Source organism: Populus euphratica, unplaced genomic scaffold (genome assembly GCF_000495115.2).
Source record: "Populus euphratica unplaced genomic scaffold, PopEup_1.0 scaffold352.1, whole genome shotgun sequence".
Taxonomy (NCBI): domain Eukaryota; kingdom Viridiplantae; phylum Streptophyta; class Magnoliopsida; order Malpighiales; family Salicaceae; genus Populus; species Populus euphratica.
In genome coordinates, this window is record NW_011500245.1 from 218,179 (window position 1) to 239,447 (window position 21,269).

The 21,269-nt window shown below is 32.5% G+C and overlaps 2 protein-coding genes across 4 annotated transcripts; one reads left to right on the forward strand and one right to left on the reverse strand.

Moving 5' to 3' along the window:
* Positions 1-1,586: 1,586 nt before the first annotated feature.
* Positions 1,587-5,310, forward strand: LOC105112651 (malate dehydrogenase, mitochondrial). The gene is made up of 7 exons (XM_011008425.1): positions 1,587-1,971; positions 2,298-2,471; positions 2,725-2,893; positions 3,213-3,274; positions 3,418-3,539; positions 3,868-3,985; positions 4,879-5,310. Exons 1-7 carry the CDS (start codon positions 1,720-1,722, stop codon positions 5,014-5,016), a joined length of 1,035 nt encoding a protein of 344 aa, XP_011006727.1. The 5' UTR covers positions 1,587-1,719; the 3' UTR covers positions 5,017-5,310.
* Positions 5,311-5,421: 111 nt separating this feature from the next.
* Positions 5,422-9,825, reverse strand: LOC105112652 (transcription factor GTE4). Of its 3 annotated transcripts, none has more exons than XR_839793.1 (5): positions 8,054-9,825; positions 7,912-7,957; positions 7,680-7,793; positions 7,442-7,564; positions 5,422-5,769 (listed from the first exon to the last, which is right to left on the reverse strand). XR_839793.1 is itself a non-coding variant. In XM_011008427.1 (5 exons), the coding sequence occupies exons 1-4, from the start codon at positions 9,077-9,079 to the stop codon at positions 7,521-7,523; spliced, it is 1,194 nt and encodes a 397-aa protein (XP_011006729.1). In that variant the 5' UTR covers positions 9,080-9,825; the 3' UTR covers positions 5,422-5,769; positions 7,499-7,520. The 3 variants fall into 3 exon arrangements, 2 of the variants coding, with proteins under 2 accessions (XP_011006729.1, XP_011006728.1); XM_011008427.1 differs by having other exon boundaries at positions 7,499-7,564; positions 7,680-7,757; XM_011008426.1 differs by having other exon boundaries at positions 7,499-7,564.
* Between the last annotated feature and the right edge of the window lie 11,444 nt (positions 9,826-21,269).

Here is a 21,269-nt window from a genome sequence, read left to right on the forward strand (position 1 = left end):
AAACAATTTGAATAAAATTAAAACATTATAAAAATTTAGCTCATAGTTTTTTTTATTTTTTTTCAAAACCGAGATGACCATTAAGAAGAAATCTAAAACTTTTAAAAAATAAAGTACTCATTTGGTATTGGGATTCAACCATATTTTTTATTTTTTTAAAAAAATTTTTAACTTTCAATTAATTTTTTCTAGTGTTTTTTTATCAGTTAATATCAAAAAATAAAAATAATTTTAATATAATTTCATTTAAAAAATATTTTTAAAAAAACTTCCAGCTCAAAAGATACCATGATGCAACATCTCCAAAATTGTCTTGTATAATTTATTTGATGTATTTATTACACCTTTTTTATATGATAATTTAAATTTAAAAAAAATTACACGTTCTCATTGTCTGAATGTATAATGTAATGTAGTCTTCATTTTTGAATTCAGAAGATAAATTTTTTTATATTTCTTTTAGATAAAAAAAATAAATGGTCATAACTTAATACTTTAAATTTTTATCCAAAAATAAAAAAGAATAGATTAATATTAAATAAAAAACAGAGAGAACAAGTTTAGCTCGTTCAAGCAGCCAGGCCTCCCACTTACATGAGCTGTGTCTACATCCTGCCTGCCATGAAAACATCTAAGAACGATGATAGCGGATGACACGTCATCCAATGGGATGCCGAGAGAGGTGCACCTGTGCCGACTAATTCCATATTTATTTATTTTTCCTTGTAAAACAGCTCAAGACAATCCTTAAGACCTTGGAAAACCCACTTTTTTTTTTTAAGTTAAAAAACCTGTTTGTACATTTTAAAAATATTTAATTTTTTAAATAAAAAAGTAAATAAACTTTATGATTTTTAAAAATAAAAAATATTATTTTAATATATTTTTAAATAAAAATACCTTTTAAAAAATTATTACCCTATCAACATACACCCTCTAAAATGCATTTCAATGAACTTTTAAAGCATGAAAACCAAATCAATATTTAAAACTTGTTTATAGATTTAGCCTCGATATAGCATTTTGGTACATATTGAAACTTCAATTTAATTTATTTATTTTTAATTAATATATTTTTAATATTTTTAAATTATTTTAATATACTAATATGAAAGATAATTTTTTAAAAATAAAAATATTATTAATATATATTTTAATATAAAAAATTATTTAAAAAACAACTATATCATAATCATGCCACAAAATCATAATCACGAGACAACGTGACTTTGTGTAATTAGACGGAATATAATAAAGGACCAATTCTACAACAACAAGAAAGTTTTAGTGGTGTAGAATAGAAGAATATTCTTTTGGCACACTTTTCATTTCATTATTATTATTAGAAAAATACCCAGATAACATGACATGTCAAATTACTCACCACACGTAAATATCCCCAAGGGCAAAGGGTTAAAGAGATATTTTATGATTTTTAAGTAAATCAAACTAAACTAAAGAAATAAATGTATTAAATAAATGGGTGGTAGTATAAATAAAGAGTTTTAAGAGGTGTTTGGTACTGTTGTATAATTTATTTTTTAAAGTATTTTTTTTTTAAAATTTAATTAAAAAAAATTCAAAAGAGTGCCTTAAGATCCCTCTCACCCTCGACCTGGAGGTTACCAGCAAAACTAACTCGCATTTCCTCCTCCAAACCCCAAAACCCTCGATCGTTTCTCCATCTCCATTTCCTCTCTCTCGAAAACTTAAAAAAAAATGAGGGCTTCAATGTTGAGATCCATCAAATCCCTAACCACCTCCGCATCTTCCCACATCCTCCGCCGTGGCTACGCTTCTGAGGCCGTCCCCGAACGCAAGGTCGCCGTCCTCGGTGCCGCCGGAGGTATCGGTCAGCCACTCTCTCTTCTCATGAAACTTAATCCTCTCGTCTCCAACCTCGCTCTCTACGATATCGCTAACACTCCCGGTGTCGCTGCCGATGTCAGCCACATCAACACCAGATCTGAGGTTTATGTCCCCTACCCTTATGAAAGATACATGCTTTCACTTTTTTTTTCCTCTTTTTGTGCAGATTCTTGCTTTTGTAGTATATTTTATTATATCAATATGTAAATTAAACAGATCTATATTTGATTCGTCGTGCTAATTCCTTATTGTTTTTGGTCTATCTGGAACTGAATCCATCTGTTTTATAATGCTATTGTTGATTTAATTGCACTAAATGTTTCTGCGTTGATTACTACCTCCCCGCTACTACTACTACTCCTCAGTTTAAAGACTCACTTGTCATTAACTTTAGGTGTTTGTTTGCTTGCTTGTTTATTTGTGTTTAGGTTGTTGGGTATGCAAGTGATGCTGAATTGGGGAAAGCCTTGGAGGGAGCAGATGTTGTAATCATTCCAGCTGGTGTGCCAAGGAAACCTGGAATGACCCGTGATGATCTCTTCAACATCAATGCTGGGATTGTAAAGGGTCTCTGTGAAGCAATTGCTAAGCACTGCCCTAAAGTGAGTAACAAGCTTCTTTCTGTAAACAGATCTATCAATTCATGTTTGTATGTCTGAGTTAACTTTAATGGTTAGTTCTTAACTATGCTATGGTTTGGTTTATATAGCTCCTGCAGCAGTTTTATTTAGAGCCCAGTAGACTCATTTGTATTTTCAAAGTCAATCAAACATGCATTAGGGGTTATTTTACTTTATGGTTTTGTTTTGATTTCATGTTAGCTTACAAATCTTGTGTTTGAATTTGTTGCATTAGGCACTTGTTAATATGATCAGCAACCCAGTGAACTCAACAGTTCCTATTGCCGCTGAGGTTTTTAAGAAAGCAGGAACCTATGACCCAAAAAGGTTGTTTGGTGTGACTACCCTCGATGTTGTCAGGGCCAAAACTTTCTATGCTGGAAAGGCCATGGTGCCAGTTGCAGGTTTTTCCAATTACTCATTTACAAGAAACTTGTCCTTATTTTTTCTCCACCTATGTTTCCCCACAGAAAGCCAAGTTGAAAGCAAAGTGTATAGTGATTTAACCTGCTAAACCTTTTGTTTTGGTGAAAAAGAAGAGCTTAGCTTCAGTAGATGGAATTCTTATATTAGCAAGTTTCTCTGGTCTTTTACTGTGCAGTTCTGTGTTTTAGAACTTTTTGACGCAATATCTTATGAGCATAGGGGAGTTATTTGAACATTTTGAATACCTCACGTGTGGATTTCTCATACTGCCTTATGGTGTTTTGCTTTGGTTCACAGAGGTTAATGTACCAGTTGTTGGTGGTCATGCAGGCATAACCATTCTCCCACTATTTTCACAAGTATTTATTCACTCCCTCCCCCCTGTTCTCTCCTAAATACTCTGTATCCGGCGTATGCTTATATTGTTTGTATGCAAATTCTTGTCTGATTGTTTGAGATCAACCTTTCTAATTCTGTTTTACTTATTTGATTTGTTTTATAGGCCACACCAAAAGCCAATTTATCAGATGAAGTGATTACTGCTCTTACAAAGAGAACTCAAGATGGTGGGACAGAAGTTGTGGAAGCAAAGGCTGGAAAGGGCTCTGCAACTTTGTCAATGGCGTAAGTTTATGTCTTGAACATATTTGTAATCATGAATATAATTTGGATCCTGGTCTATGGACACTATATTTTCTTTTCATTATGAAAGTCTGGTGCCTACAAAAGTTTTCATGCTATGTTGACCCGGAAATAAATTTCTCGTGTAATTGATTTTTATGGAGGATTATTTTTACCTGTCAGTTTTTTTTCCCTTCCTGTATAAATCATGGTTAGAAAAACAATGTGCAACTCATTCTTTACCCTTTTACAAGTCTCTTCATGTTGTTGAGCCAGCTTAGTTATAAAAGAAAAACTGTTTCTTTTAACTAATTTGATTGGCCATTTGCAGCTATGCAGGAGCCATTTTTGCTGATGCTTGCTTGAAGGGGCTCAATGGAGTTCCAGATGTGATTGAATGTTCATTTGTGCAGTCAACTGTCACTGAACTTCCTTTCTTCGCTTCCAGGGTAATTTTATCAACTTTCCTTGATCGAACATAAAAGCTCTTTGTTTTATCATGTCAATGGAAAATATCTCTTTGATTGGGATTGATTATTTTAATTTACTTAATTGCATATTGTTCACAAGTTTAGAGTACCATCCCTAGTTGATTCATGCTATTTCACAATATATTAGTTCAAATTACATTTGTATGTTTAGGAGTCTCCTCAGCTGTCCTGTTTACTTGGTTGGAAAAGAAAACGAATCTTAATTGAATTTTATTCTTTTAAGCCCCAAGAATGAAATACCTTAGTTGTGGTTAGCTAGTAGTAGTTATGTCTTATCCAGTCAATGTTATGTTGGGTTGAGCTTCAAAATGATTTTGTCATGCTAAAAGATACTGGTTTAATTCATGTCATTTTGGTTTGTCTTCCCCTTCACCTTCAGTACTTCAATCTGATCGCTATTCCTCACTAGTGCATCCATGTATGGTTTCTCGCTTCATGTTGAACATGATTGAACCATTTTTATGACCTTTCCATAATTTTGCTGTAGTAGGTGCCATCACCTCTTTGCAGATGCACTTATTAATTTGGTCATGGTCTTGATGTGCTGATCATAGCATCCTCATCTCAGTTACTCTAATTTTATGACAAAGCTATCACTCTCTGCCAAATGAAAAAAGAAAAGTGAACTTGTTAGATCTATTGTTTCTATATGGTCCGTGCATTACATTGTAAAGTTTACATGATGCTCTGCACCTTTTGCAGATGCAGCACTCTGGCATTTGGTGTTCTTCTAGTGCATCGTTGTTGTTGTACTCTTGCATTTTTGCGATGGAAGTTTTGTATTTTGAATTTTGTATGCTTGCCAGGGTTGTTGTGAGAAAGTAAGCCTGTGAATCCCTTTGTATTTGCAGGTGAGGCTTGGAAAGAATGGCGTGGAGGAAGTTCTAGGGTTAGGTCCTCTCTCTGACTTCGAAAAGGAAGGTTTAGAAAAGTTGAAGCCTGAGCTGAAATCATCTATTGAGAAGGGAATCAAATTTGCCACCCAGTAATTTAATACTGAATTTTGGCCGGTGGTTATTTGCTCGAGTCAAACACATGCAAACTTCGCATTTTTTCAGTGTTGTCTTTGCGGCTGCCGGCAGCACCAGCTTTTCCTTTTTCGGGTAGACGAGTCCCATAAATTTAAATTTTATCAATAATACCCTGTGACTTTTATAGGAGGCGTTTGGTACCCGGGAGAGTAAGATTTTTTTAGTCTTTGTTAAAACGCGTATGGCCATTGTTAACGTCCCATGGAGGATGATATTCTTATAAAACAGGGTACATGCCCAAATTGATGGCGATTGATATTCTTATAAAACAGGGCATATGCCCAAATTGATGGCGATTTGGATGGATCTCCACCATCCTTTATTTACGCTGGGTATTTTTGATTTGTTCCCAGTTATTAATGCTTGAAAGTTATCATGGCCATTGTCAAAAAAATAACATTAGGCACTCACTACAAGACTAAGAAACTAGTGCTTCCGACCCTTTTTTTACTTCAATTTCACCAGACCATTCCATTACAAGTAAAAATCATGCTGTCATTGTGGATATGTTTTTCGCCCTGAATGATCACACGCATACAAAAGTACGGAAAGACCCCCAGCGTTGAGCGCTTTACTGCGAAGATTTAGACATTTCACTTTATAGAATCAACCGAAGGTGAAACTTGGATTCTCCCAGGCAAAATCAGCATCCCAAGAATTGTCAGGTATGTTCCAAAAGAGCATACAGACCAACTTAAATCTGCGGATCAGCTGCAGCAAAAATAAGTACTATATCAAGCCAAGGATGTTCCATAGGTGTCAAAAGTTATAGTTCTACAATAATGTTCCTGCTCCAGCAATCTTGGCCCTCCGGCCACCATGCAACTAGTGCAGTTTGAGCAAAATTGCCGTTCCTAGGAATTCATACAGGGAAACACAAAACAACCATGCAAAACAAAACGGGAAGGAAAAGAAGGAAGAAAAAAAACATGTTATCATGCAGAAAAACAACTTCCCTTTTATGGATAAAGACGCCATTCTAAATTATCCAGTAAACAGTTCTACGAGGTCACTCCACCACAACAGCCACAGCACAGGATTGCTAAAAGTAGCTACCCTAATCCTTTCTGAAATCATGTATTTTCTCAGTAGCTTGCCATCTCCATCTAAAAACGTACAAACTCACTAGTTTCTATACTCCAACAGAAGTCCACTCGTGAACACACACACACACACACACACACATGCTCAGCAGAATGCAACAGAGTACTTCCATCCAAAGCAACTCAACCAAAAGGCGGTGCTATAAATCGATAAGCCAGAGTACACTTCCAAACATTTTATGTTTATTTTTATTTTCATAACTTTTTCTCTGATGATTGGTAAGTTGCAGAGTTGATTTAGAAAATAATTTCCACAGGAAAAAAATCAGAGTTCAGTTATAAAACTGTAGGTAGCAATTTTTCGAGACAAAATTATGCATACCTAACAAGAATTAAACCATGTCACAATCACACAGGAATTTGCAACAAAATTCACTGTACGCATTCAGTGTTAGCAAGAAGTGAACTTGTACTACAATATTGTATATGAAAGCACACCTAAACCCTTTAATAAATAAATAAAATGCAATTGTTAGTTTCAAAAAATCATTATTCCAACAATAGACGCCCCTAGAAGGATAAAATAAATGATCAAAGACATCATTAGCATCCAAAAGCCACCAATCTATCTCATAATGAATAATAATCAGGAACAATGTTGGAAATATCAACAACAAATGGTGAATGACCTGAGATGAAATCCTACAGGAACACTTAAAAGGGAACTCTAGAAAACATAAAAGAAAGCATTTGATTATGTATGGCCGCTGAAAAGTGGAAAATGTGGCTACTCCGGAAGATTCATAGGCTACACGGAACGGTTTACAAGACATGATTGGAAAAAATACCACTCACATACAAAAAAAAAAAAAAAAAAATTGGAAAAAAAGGGCTTAATCATTAATCCGATGCCTTGAGCAATGCAAGTCAGCCAGCTTCTAAAATTATCTTTTGGCACTTCAAAGACATTGAATGATGATTATAGGCAATGTTTTCAACACATTGAACCTTAGTAACCTCTGGTTACCAAAAGCGTAGCCATTGCAGCCCTACACTATATGAGTAAGTACTTTTCCAGAACAAATGGCATGTCATAAATCGCCCAACCACCAGCATCTAAACCAAAATTAGCTTCCATTGAGCTATTATGGACTCACAGTATCATTCAACTACTGAAATCACAGATATCACAAAATTCCATAGCATACTGCCATAGCCTTAAAACCATATATATGGTTCAAGAAAAAAGAAAGGGAGAATTAAAGAGTGGTTAAAGCTTCAATAATGATCACTTTGACAGGTAAATGTCCATAAACGTTGAATGGCAATTTTTGTATTACCATGGATGATAGAGAAACAAGAGATGGTTAGATTCTAACCAAGGATGACGCCCCTACCTTGACTCTACTAACTCCTATGTCATTGAGCTGCATCTGACCCAGATCCTGAATCACTATCAGAGCCTGCACATAAGGTATTGGAATGAATTAATAAATCCATTCAATGTCTTAATTGGCACCATCATTGCCAGAAAATTATACATGCTCAACAATGGTACATTAGTTGAGTTTCAATTACCACTTGAAGAGGATCTGGAATCACTGCCAGAACTGCTTGAACTGCTTGATCTGCTCATACTGTGGCCTTGCCTATGATCTTTGACAGGAGAAGATGCAGAAACAGTCATTTGTACTGCTTCAAACCAACAGGATTAGAAATCAGTGCATAAAAATTAGAATGCCATAAAGATCCAGCAAAAGAGCTTGAATGTGGGCAACACAAATCCTAAGGAATTCAAGATGATTATTACCTGATCCAAGTTCTTTTGGTGCCTCTGCAGTAGCAGATGTCATATTCTACACAGACAGAGAGAAGGATAATGTATTGGTCAGCCTGACTTTCATGAAGGAAATTCAGCTAGAGATTGGAGCTAATAAGAATTATGGTCTTACAGTCCCAAGCATTTTATGGCCAGCTTCTTCTCTCCCTTGTAGAGCAACTTCAGCTTCTCTCTCATTCTTGCCCATACTCTTCTGGTAATTGGTTACATAACCATGAAGTTCCCAAAGTGTTTCATTATCAAAACTATCAATATCCACTTCAATCTCATCTTCTTGTTGGAAAAGCCCAGGATTCCTCTTCCTAATAATCTGGACAACTGATTCTAGTTTCTCTGAAGGCAAGCTCTGCAGGTGTATACTCAATTTCTGCTTCTCCTCGTATGTCATCACGCCTCTGACAGTTTCATTCTTCTTAGGCTTATTCAACACTGATTTCCTGCCTTGATTGGCTACAGTTTTTGCAGCTTTCATCTTTGAATGTACAAGCTCCGTCAAAGAATCTGTCCTATCCAAAGTTTTTGTCTCTAAAGGCATTGTCTGTGGAAAAGAAGCAGGGCTGGGAGCTCGGGCAGAAGCAGAAGCAGGACCAGAGGTAGGGGATGAAGCACGAGGACCTGGAACTCTCTTTGAAGCAGGACCATGAGCAGGAGACGAAGCACGAGGACCTGGAGCTCTCTTCAAAGCAGGTGTTGGCAAGCTAGCATCATATCCCATCTCCCCCCTCTTATCAAAATTAGTTTTGGCCTTAAGATTAGCCCAATTCTCCTCAAAAATCTTCAACAACTTATCCGCCATAGCATGAACATCCTGCCCTTTCTCATTATACTTCATAGCATTATTAAACGTCAACCTAACATCCTCAGCAAACTCCTTTGGCGACTTGTACCAATTCTTACTCAACCTACTCTTCACAGTCCCTAAGTCCATGGGATGCTTAATAATCTTATAATAATCATGCAGCTTCAACTTCTTTGCATCCACTGGCTCATTAAACACCCACCCATATTGATGTTTCATCAACTTCCCTAACAGCTCCCCACATCCTTTAACCAAATCCTTGCTAAACTCCACCACCCCCTTTCCCGCACCACCGTCCTTCCCTCCGCCAGACTGTTTCAACTTCTTGTTCGAATTCATCTGGGTTTTCTTCTTCTCATCACCATCCAACAGCCGCGAATTGGTGGATCCCACATAACTAACTTCAGAATTAACCCTAGCAAGAGTTCCAATTCTGTTACCACCGCCTCCACCACCGCTATTACCTATTCTATTATTATGATTATCATTATAAGAAGATGTAAACTTTTCTTTAGATTCAAGTTTCTTTTTCAAGCTTCTAACTTGATGAAGTTCACTTGCTAATTTCCTCTTTAGCTGTTTAATTTCAGATTTTGACCTTGAATTCAAGTTGATTTTTACTTTACTACCATCATCAAATCTCACGTACCCGGGTAGTGCTGACTTGTTCTCATTCTGTGGGACCGGCTGTACGTGATTAAGACTGGAAGAATCGTTCGACGCCACGGTGCCGTCGCGGTGGTTCTGCTTTCAAGAAGAGGACGAGGTGGAGGTGGAGGTGGAGGTGGAGGTTGTGGTGTATTTTAGGGTTTGAAAAGGTTGAATTTCTTCCTCTTGCAGGTGCTTTTGCGGGTGAGGGATGTTGTCGAGATTCTTGGATTTGTTGTGGTGTTTTTGGGCATATAGTTTTTTGTTGATGCTGGGTTTCCTTTCTTCTCTCAACAATCCTCCTCTTCAAAGTCTAACCATTCATGGAAAGTTAGAAACCCTAATTTCTTGCATCAAAACCCTAACTTCGGCTCCTCTTCTTTTTAATGTAACGACGATGTGTGGACTTTCCCCATATGGAAGTTCGATAGCTCGTTGTTTTTTTAATCATATTAAAATGCTAATATTTTTTTCAGAAAAACAATAATCTAAAACAACTATTTTAATATAATTTTAAATACATTTTTTTTTAAATACTGTTAATTCCAATCTCAAATAGATGAATAATAAAATTTTAATATATTTTTTTATGTAAAGGATATAAAAATACAAACCATAATTAAGGTATTTTATTTGATTCCTTCTACACCATGAATAAAACTTTTGATATATATTAAAATAGAAAATTACTCGAGTCGTGACTATATTTTGTTTTTTTATAAAATATTATATAATTAATAATATTTTACTCATGATAATTATTTAGTTAAAATTAAAATTAAAAACATTAAAGGGTTTTATTGTATTTCTTCTTACAAAACATTATTCACTAAATAGTATTTTGTTTTCTTCCTTTTTTTATCACAATTTATATTTTTTTTTTATTATTTCCAAATTCAATTATATTTTCTAACATTAATTTTATTCGATAATGAACTTTATAATTTTTTTAATTTATTTTTTATAAGGTTATTATAGTTTTATGATTTAGATTGCAAGTTTGACGAGATAACTCAGTTGATTTTAATTTTTTTAATTGATTTTTTTCTTCAATTTCATCATTCAAAATTAGGTTGATTAAGAATTAAGTTTTATGATTTATTTTGGTTTTTTATGAGGTTATCCCCAATTCATGAATTGGGTGAAGAGTTTGGTGGGTTAATTTCAGTTTTTTATGTGTATTTTTTAATTATTTTTCAGTTTCAATTCTATCTTTCAACATTAGATTTGATATTGAACTTCATAATTTTTTTAATTTATTTTTATGAGGTTATTATAGCCTTATGATCTAGACTACAAGTTTCACGGGTTAATTCAATTGATTTTATTTTTTTTCCTTTTTCTAATTTATTTTTTCCTTTAATCTCATCATTTAAAATTAAGTTGATTGAAAATTAAGTTTTCTAATTTATTTTGGTTTTTTATGAGGTTATACCCAATTCGTGAATTGGGTCACAAGTTTGGTGGGTTAACTTCAGTTGTTTTCTTGTGTCATTTTTAATTAATTTTTTTATTTTCTATTCTATCATTCAATATTAGATTTATTAGAGATTGAGTTTCATAATTTTTTTTTAATATAATTTTTATGAGGTTATCCTAAATTCATGGACCGGGTCATGGGTTTGACGGATTAACTCGAGTTAGTTTTTTTTTATCATTTTTAATTGATTTTATTTTTTAATTTTATTTTTCAATAATAGGTTGATTGAGAACTATGATTCATAATTTATTTGATTTTTTCTGTTGGATTATCCTAATCTCAAGACCCGAATCGCGAGTTTGTCAAATTAACATGGGTTGACTTATGTTATTTTTTTTGTTATTTTTTAAAATATTATCCTTAAACATAGGATTTATTGAATATTAGATTTTATAATTTATTTTGATTTTATTTATATTAAATTTTATAGTAAGATCAACACATGGATTGACAAGTTAACTTAGGTTGATCTTCATCAATCAATTATAACTTAGTTTGATCATAATAAATCCAATATGTTGTTGTTTTAATATTTATATAAAAAATATTATTTTAAATATTTATTTTGAGTGAAATTATATTTTTACCCGTCATCCAAAGTGCTTCTATACCTGCAAAGTTGATCGGGTCATGCAAGACAACTTTCATACAATTTAAATTTTTTCTACTATAAATTATATAAACAACACCTAAATATTTTTATTTTATTTTGTTAAAATGGTGGAAGGAGAAGATTGCCTTTTAAGTTAGGGTATACAGGTTGACAGGGTGATAAGAGAATGGTGAGAGAGAAAAAATTGAAGAGAGAGAAAGAAAAAAAATATTTATATCAAATGGATTGAATAAGTTATACAAGTTGGGTTGAGCAGATTTAAAAAATCTCAACCCATTACGTGATATGTGATATCATTTTCTTAGATTATTTTAACTTATTATTATCTGTAATATTTATATTATCTAACTTTGATAGGTTAGGTTGAGTCAGATAATATAAATATTATAGATAAATTGATTAAAACTATCCTTAAAGTATCCTATATAATTTTTTTATTTTTTTATATAAAAAAACATTAAAACTATCCTTAAAGTATCCTATATAATTTTTTTTTATAAAGTTTTTCTATTTTTATAAAAAAACATTTAAACTATCCTTAAAATAGTCTAAATAGAATTGTTAATTAATTGTTTTTATAATTTTTTTATTAAATAAATATTTAAACAACCATGAAGTATTCTAAATAATGTTTTTCAATAGCCTTGGGTTTAGAGACCAAGCCAGACCGAAGAGAGTTAGGTATGAAAGCTAATCTAGACCCAAGTCTTTTAGGTTTAGTGACCAAGCTAAACTTAGATCTGACGGGTATGCTAGACCTAAGACAGTTAGGTCTAGCGACCAATCGAGACCCAAGTTTTTTGTGTTTGACGGGCATGTCAAACCCAAGAAAGTTGGGTTTGACGGCCAATTGAGACCTAATAGACTTGGGTTTGGCGGTGATGCTAGACCCAAGAGTGTTTGGTGTGGTTGGGTCTCGCAGCCAAGCTAGATCCACGAGAAAAGAATGGCTTTAAAAACATACTACCTTTACATGCCTATTTAGTATATATGCATATAAAAGAATGCCTTTTGGTCTGTGTAATGCAACTATAACTTTTGAAGATGCATGATGAATATTTTTTTCTAACTATGTTAAAAGAATAATTAAGGTTTTCATAGATGATTTCACGATGTATGGTGATTCTTTTAATAAGTGTTTAGAAAATTTATCTTAAGTCTTGAAAAGATACATTAAAGCTAACATTGTCTTGAACTATAAAAAGTGTTATTTTATGGTAAAACAAGAATTAGTTCTTTGGCATGTTGTGTTTTTGCATGGTTTAATGGTTGATAAAACTAAAATAGATATTATTTCATCATTGCCTTACTCTCATACGTGAGGGAGGTTTGTTTTTATTTTTGGCCATACAAGTTTCTATCGACACTTTATCAAAGACATCTCAAAGATTACAACACCTTTGTATAAATTGTTAGCTAAAAAAATAGATTTTGTGTTTGATCAAGCGTGTAAAGATGCCTATAATGAGCATAAGAGGCGTGTCACATCTGCCTCCATCATGCAACCACTAATTTGGGATGAACCTTTTGAGATAATGTGCAATACGAGTGATTACATGATAGGTGTTGTATTTAGGCATAGAATAAGAAAGAATTTGCATGTGATTGTATATGTTTCCTGCATATTGGACAAAGCGCAATGCAATTACCATATAACTGAAAGAGAACTTTTACAGTGGTGTTTGCTCTAGAAAAATTTCTATTTACTTGGTATAAAAGTTGTTTTTACTGACTATGCAACTTTGAGATATCTTTTGAAGAAAAAAACCAAATTAAGATTGATTAGGTGGATCTTGTTTTTACAAGAAATTGATCTTGAGATCAAAGATAAAAAAGGTGTTGAGAATCATATAGTTGATCACTAGAGTTGACTGCAAACCAAGGATATACAAACTAAAAAAATAAGAGAGACATTCCAGATGAGCAATTGTATGTGTTACATTCCTTTACAAGACCATGATATGCTGATTTAGTAAACTATTTAGTCATCAAAGAATTCCCTATAGATTTGCCTAAATTCTAAAAAGACAAGTTACGAGCTGATGCTAAATATTATTTTTAGAACACTCATTATCTGTGGAAATTTTTTGTGGATCAAATAGTTAGAAGATGTGTACCATAAGATGGATTTCATTCCATTCTCACTTTTTGTTATTCTCATTCTTGTGGTGAGCATTTTGGAGCAAAAAAAAAAGCCGTTAAGGTACTTGAAAGTGGCTCTATTGACCTTTTTTTTTTAAGGATGCATATCACTTTTGCAAATCATGTGAAAAATGCCAAAGAACAGGAAATATTACTTATAAGAATCAAAAGCCTTTAACTAATATTCTTGTAAGTGAAATTTTTTATATTTGGGGTATTGATTTTATGGGTCAATAATCTTTTTCTTTTGGTAATTTTTACATCCATCTTGTTGTTGATTATATGTCAAAACACACATATTTTATTAGAACTCATATATTTGATAGTTTTGGAATCCTTAAAGCTATAATTAGTGATCGTGACACTCATTTTTGTAATTGTTTAATGGAAGCATCACTATGTAAGTATCATATGACTCATTAGATTTCCACAACCTACCATCCTCAAACAAATGGCCAAGCTAAAATTTCAATAGAAAATCAAGTTCATTTTGGAGAAGACAGTGCAATATAACCGACGAGATTAGAGTCTGCGACTTGGTGATGCACTTTGATCTTATCATACTGCTTATAAATCACCTATAGAAATGTCATCTACTAGTGGAGTTTAGATACAATGCTTTTTGGGCCATTAAGCAATGCAATTTTGATTATAATGCTGTTAGGATTGCAAGGAGGTTGCAATTGTAACAGTTGGAAGAAATATTGAATAATATCCATAAAAACACAAGGATTTATAAAGAAAAGACCAAAAGTCTTCATGACCGAATGATTATAAGAACATGGTTTCATGTTGGAGATAAAGTCTTGCTTTATCATTCACATTTGAAACTTTTTCGTGGAAAGTTGCATTCTCATTAGATTGGACCCTTTGTTATTTCTAATTTTTTTTCTTATGGTGCAGTTAAGATTACAAGTTTAGAAAGAAGCAAAGTGCTCAAAGTCAATGAACATCAATTGAAAACTTTTTATGAAGGTTGGATGACAGAACTCACTACTTTCGTGGAGTTAGCTAACATGACCAAAAAATTGATATCTTTTTGCAAGTGCAGAAGTGTTGAAGTAATAAATAACCTGACAAGATCGGGGTCGAATCATAGTGAGATTAATTATATAAATTATAAATAACAACAATACAACAATAACAACAACAGTAATAGTAGTAGTAGTAGTAATAATAATAATAATAATAATAATAGTAATAGTAGTAGTAGCAGAAGAAGAAGAAGAAAAAGAAGAAGAAGAAGAAGTTGATGAGAATTTTGAGATAGAAGATCAACGTAAGGATTAAACAATGATAACAACAAATGTCAAGGTTAGAGGATCCACTAATGGTATTTCAAACAAGTATAATATAAATTCTTATTGCTCAATTAAAAACCACACCCAAAGAAGGTTCAAATTAGATTATAAATTCTTAACATGATTACATTAGTTATCTTATTCAAATAATGCTAATACTTGTAAATGTTATCAGACATTCATGATTATAACTTATGTTAATAACAAATCAAATTCCTTTCATAGCACAAATGTAGGTTATACCATACGGTTGGGCTATGAAAGTGCCAAGTATTTGTTACACCAAGTGTTATACAACATAAATCTAGATTAATCATTTAATAAGAAAAGTATTAAAAAGTGAAGAAGATAATAAATATAAAATATGTTAGTATCAAACATTAAAGTCTATGTTAAATTTACACTATACTTATTCTTACACAATTAGTATAACCTTTTCACCTTGAGATAATAAACTTAGCTAAACATAATGAAAGAAAGAAAAGTAAATAAATAAAAAAAACATAAATAAGATAAAATTTAACTAAATAAAGAAAAGGAAATGAAAGGCATAAACTTGATATTAATGAAAACAAAACCTAAACATTATAAAAACATAAAGAGAGAAAGCAAAAGCATGATCTTGATTTGGAGACAATCCTTATCTTCTCTTGTCTACCCAAAAGATCATTGATAACATCAAAATTGAAATTATTTGAAAACATAAAAGTTGTAGAAAATTGTCTCATCTTTCCAGGAAAAAAAAATAAAGGTCATTTGGACTTCTAGAACTCCAGATATGGGTCAAACACTGAACAGTATTTGGGCTGTAGGACAGATTCAGACTTCTTTGTTGTTGCTATAATTTGAACTTGAAAATGATTTTTTTAAATCTTAGGCTCCATATAAAAATTATAGGCCTATGTCTTATCTTTCCATCCATATAAAGTAGACCTAAATCTGAATCTACAGCTCCAGATATAACCCAATTACTGAACAGTGTTTTGGTTTGGACTACACCAACATCTCTTTTCTAAGTTTGGTCGTCTCTTTGTCCTTTCAATTTCAATTTTTAAACTCATCAATCAATCCTTTCATTTATGTGATAGGCCTGCATTTAAAATGAACATTTACCATAAATTAAAGGTATCTTATATTATTAGATATGTTATTATAAAACATGCTTTAGTTAAGGAGTTATTGATACTTCAAGTGCAAAATAATGATATAAAATCTTGATAAAAATGCATTTTTAAGTACTAATCACACCCCCTAAACAGCTTATTACTAGTCCCTAGTAATTAAAACGTTAAAATAGAAAAATAATTTGCAAATTCTACAAAGTAAGATATTCATCATTCAACTTCTATTAATCTATCTAGATAAATAAGATATTAATAAACCTTTCTTTTGTGCTTAATATATCAACACATAGTTATAGGGCTTTTCTTGAAAGAAAACAAAATTTTTGTTTTAATATTTAAGGTTAACTTCCTTGGGTTGGGATTATTATTTTTTTTCTTATTTTTTTAATATATATATAACTTAAAACACCATGCATCTTTAACCCATGTAACGGGCTTTCGGCTAATGACTCCCATACTAATTGGTTTTAGGGCATTAGGTGTTGAGACACCCCTACGAGCTTAGTAACTCCGGTTGCCGATATTGATACGTAGATAGTGCAGTATTTTATTTCCTTAAACTTTTCTCCTCAACTCATATAACAATTATCTGGCCAATAGCTTCTAAGTTAGTTGACTTTAGGGTATTAGGTGTTAAAACACCCCTTCGAGCTTAATTGCTTAGGATAGGGAGGCTATAAAACCAAACTTGTCTATATTTTTATTATCATCATTCATTTTTTTTGCTCTTCTTTTTTGTTTTTTTTTCAAATTATATACTATCCCTTTCCCTTATTTGTTACCTTTAACAAAAGAATATAAATAATGTAATAATTCAATGTGCAATCCATAATTATATGTTAAAGTGTGTGTGTAAAAATTAAGGTTTAAGAATATATGTTAAATGAGTATATGAGCAGAATTAAGCGATAACAATGTGAGAGTTTGTAAACCTAAATATTTCAAGAAGTATTATGATAGACCTTGTTAAGAATGATTACTAAGATGTGTATCAAAAGTCACTTTAACAAAAGAGCCTCTTTACTTTGCCAAAACGAGATATTGTCCTCAATGTCCTAACGTAAAAGATAGAGTATAGAAAATATCACCTGAAATAACGAACACTAACAAACCTGAAACACACTTAAAAAATATAAGAAATAACAAAACACAATAATAAAAGCAAAATACGTAAAGATTTACAAATGAAGACTCAAATCCAATCTAAGTTTTTTACGGCTTTCCATAGATGACTAATTTATGCAAGTCATGGAGGGATCAATTACAGGAATGAAAGATTGTAGTTGGTCAGTCAATTGTTCAGTAGTAGTAGCAGAGATTATGATTTGTCATACCGAAGATTTTAGAAATTCCTGTTCTATAACATGATTAAGAAATGACAACAACTTATCATAATAACCATTAACATTTAACAGACATATGAGTTTATAGTGATTGTGCAGTTGAGCCCAAGAGGAAATATGAAAGATCTCTTCTAAGTGCCCAGACCACCTGGTAAGGCAATGAAGGCATCAACATGGTTAAACATTGCATTCATTCGAGCAAATATTATGAAGACCTGTAGTTCCTCTCCAATTGTTTTTCTAATGATGTCCCTTTGTACTAAAGCTTCAAGGACAACCCCCAAAACTTGACTATCTCCTAAAAATACAGCTATTGACATACCTCTCATTAAACATTGTATTTATTCGAGCAGACATTGTAGAGACCTGTAATTCTTCTCTAATTTTTTTCTTCCAATGATGTCCCCCTATGCTAAAGCTTTAGGGACGACACCTAAAACTTGACTACCTCTTGAAAATACATCTATTGACATACCTCCCATTAACCCAAGATTGCCTCCCCTATATACTAAATGAATCTTTCTCTTAGCTAGCACCTGACCAAGATGATTTGCTAATTCTAAAAATTCCTTTTTTTTTCAGGATTAAATCCACCGAAAACACAAGCATTTCTTATGTGATGACCTAAGGAACTTGCTATTTTTACACACTTCTATATTTGTTGAATGTATAGGTTGAGTAGAAATAAAAGGAAGGAAGAGATGACTTTATAGATGAGAAATTAAAAAGGCAATCATACCACCTATATGTAGGCTAACTGCAGTCACACACACACACACACACACACACTCTCTCTCTCTCTCTCTTTATTTATTTATTTAAAAAAACGCATGTGTATGTATAAGTGGTTGTGATTGTGGCTCATATCTTCCCTTGGTTTTACGTCCAAGAACGGCTTAAATGCCCTCTATGGGTTGGAGATAGGCTTCCTATCCAGTTTTCTTAAAAACTGGCAAACATGGTCTTTTCTAGTCAGATTCCCAATACTATATCAAGCATGCTCTTTATGAAAATAGATTCATAATTCATGAATTACACGGTGCTTATCTCGATTATGATGAGACCTAAAAGTCAATAGAAGATTATCTAAAGACTCTCTGTGTTTTGAAATAAATCCCACCTTTTGACAATTTCCACAGGTTTTGCGGAATGCATGTGATTCCTTGAATATGGTCAGCTAGTAAAATCCACTTTGTGAGATTTCTACAGTTCTTTTTTTTTTTTTATGAGAAATGATCCTCATATGCCTTAGAGTGATAAAATTTAATGACATTTCTTACCTCATTGTCGGGAATGCATCTTTGAAATATTTGATCAGGATAATAATTGAATAAGTAAGGGTTATCCTAATAAAATTTTTGCATGTTGCTAAAAAAATTTCTTTTGTCTTCGGTACTCTAGTGAGCTAGCAAAAATCCTGAAGCAAAAAAATTGATATTTTTAGCAAATCAAGGCATTTAACTAAGAGAAAGTAAAGATTCATCAAGAAAGTAATCATTGATTGGTGTGATGTTGGGTGTCGAATCTATTGTCACCTTTTGATAAAAGATTCACATTAACATTTTCGGTGCTTTTTTCATCCTCGATTTCTTCCTGATTGATCATAACATGAGGAAATGGAAGTGTTGACAGGGAATCAATTTTTTCTTTGCAATATTTAGATTCAACCCCTTCTTTACACTTAAAGATTGACTTATCATCTTTCTCACAAGGTTCAAGAATTGGTTTTTGAATAACCTTACCACTACGAAGAGTGATGACTGATTTGACTTGATCCATGTGTTGACTTCTAAAACTACTTGTATTTATATTATATTGCCTCTTGGAATTTTACTATGGTTGAGATGAAAACTTACCTTTCTCTTAAAAACTGAAAGCAGATGTGAATTTTGCAAGAGTATCTCTAAAATTTGTTATGCTTTGAGCAAGTTGAGTGTTGATTGTCTCTTGCTTTTTAATAAATGCATACAAATTTTCCTTAAAATTTTTTCGAAGAGGTGGAGTATAAGAAGGTGCATATCCATGAGAATTTTAGAAATTATAGTATGCTTGAAACTATGGTGGTAAAGTTTATGCATTGTCACTCTTCCAACTGAAATTTTGGTGATTTCTCCAACCAGGGTTGTATTTTTGCAAGTATGGGTTATAATTGGGCCTATAAAAATTGTTTAAAATATTGGTTTGTTCATGAAGACTTTCCTTAAAAGAAGGCAAATTTGGACATTTATTGGTTGAGTGTTTATTTGTTTCACAGATTTGACACATAATATCTTGAACAGAGTTTAATTGACCACTTTTTTTTTTTTTATTTTACTGCCTCGACTTTTCTAGCTAAAGATGCAAACTTGACTTGGAGGTCATGATCTTCTCTAAGGTTGTACATATCTTCACTAAATGTGTGAGGTTGAGTTTTACTCGGTGCCTCATAAGTACCCACAATGTACCAATTTTGAGCATTTTTAGTTAGAAGTCTATATACTTCATTGCTTCATCAAGGTCTTTATCTAAAAAAGTCCCATTGCACATTAATTCAACCACTTGTCTATCTCTAGGCGTTAACCCTTCATAAAAATATAAAACCAATCTTCATGTTTCGAAATCATGATGAGGGCACGTATTAAGCAAGTCTCGATACCTATCCCACCATTGGTAAAATATTTCTTCTGGTTTTTGAGTGAAAGTGGTGATTTGTCTTTTGAAAGAGTTTGTTTTATGAGAAGAGAAAAACTTTTTTAAAAATTATTGTTGCATTTCATCCCAAGCATGAATGAATCCTGATCTTAAATTTTATAGCCATGTTTTAGCTTTATCTTTTAATAAAAAATAAAAAAGCTTTAATCTGATGATGTTTATTTTACAATTTGAGTCATTATACGTGTTGTAGACCTCCTCAAATTTCTTTAAATGTAAGTATGGATTTTCTAAATCTAAGCCATGAAAAGAAGGTAAAAGTTGAATAATGCCTGACTTAAAACTAAAATAAGATGCATCAGGAGAGAAAACTATGCATGATGGTGCACTTGTTCTTGTGGGATTCATGTTGTTTCTAAGTGTTCTAACACGGTTATTCTCATTATGAAGTAATTGATTATCTTCTTCGGCTATATTTTCTAAAAATGATGAGGATACCCTACAAAGTCTACCACTTAATATACGTGACCACACTCTCATGCACGTGTATGAATAGAATAAAAGGAAGAAGAAAACAAAAGAAGAAGAAATAAGAGAAAAGATAAAAAGTTATATATAAGTGATTGATACTTAAAAGTGTATTTTTATCAAGGTTTTATATCATCATTTTGCACTTGAAGTATCAATAACTCCTTAACTAAAGCATGTTTTATAATAATATATCAAATAATATAAGATACCTTTAATTTGTGGTAAATGTTCATTTTAAATGCAGACCTATCACATAAATGAAATGATTGATTGATAAATTTAAGAACTGAAATTGAAAGGATAAAGAGATGACCAAACTTAGAAAAGAGATGTCGGTGCAATCCAAACCGGAACACTGTTCAGTAATTAGGTCATATCTGAAGCTATAGATCTCAGATTTAGGTCTACTTTATATGGATGGAAAGGTAAGACATAGGCCTGAAACTTTCATATGGAGCCCAAGATTTAAAAAGGCCATTTTCAAGTCCAAATTGTTGCAACAACAAAGAAGCCCGAATCTGTCCTCCAGCCCGAGCACTGTTTAGTATTTTGGCCATATCTGGAGTTCTAGAAGTCAAAATGAGCTGAATGTTTTACACAAGAAAGCTGAGACAATTGCTTACAACTTTCATGTTTTTGAGTGGCTTCAATTTTGACGTTATCAATGACGTTTTGGGCAGACAAAAGAAGATAAGGATTGTCACCAAGTCAAGAGT

Excerpts from the sequence above, each read along its gene's own strand:
- LOC105112652 (XM_011008426.1), bottom strand. The coding sequence starts at position 9,079 with ATGAATTCGAACAAGAAGTTGAAACAGTCTGGCGGAGGGAAGGACGGT. Across the intron at positions 7,958-8,053 it reads GCCATAAAATGCTTGGGACT|AATATGACATCTGCTACTGC; the intron begins GTAAGACCATAA and ends CTGTCTGTGTAG. Across the intron at positions 7,794-7,911 it reads ACCAAAAGAACTTGGATCAG|TACAAATGACTGTTTCTGCA; the intron begins GTAATAATCATC and ends GGTTTGAAGCAG.
- LOC105112651 (XM_011008425.1), top strand. The coding sequence starts at position 1,720 with ATGAGGGCTTCAATGTTGAGATCCATCAAATCCCTAACCACCTCCGCA. Across the intron at positions 2,894-3,212 it reads GGCCATGGTGCCAGTTGCAG|AGGTTAATGTACCAGTTGTT; the intron begins GTTTTTCCAATT and ends TTTGGTTCACAG. Across the intron at positions 3,540-3,867 it reads TCTGCAACTTTGTCAATGGC|CTATGCAGGAGCCATTTTTG; the intron begins GTAAGTTTATGT and ends GGCCATTTGCAG.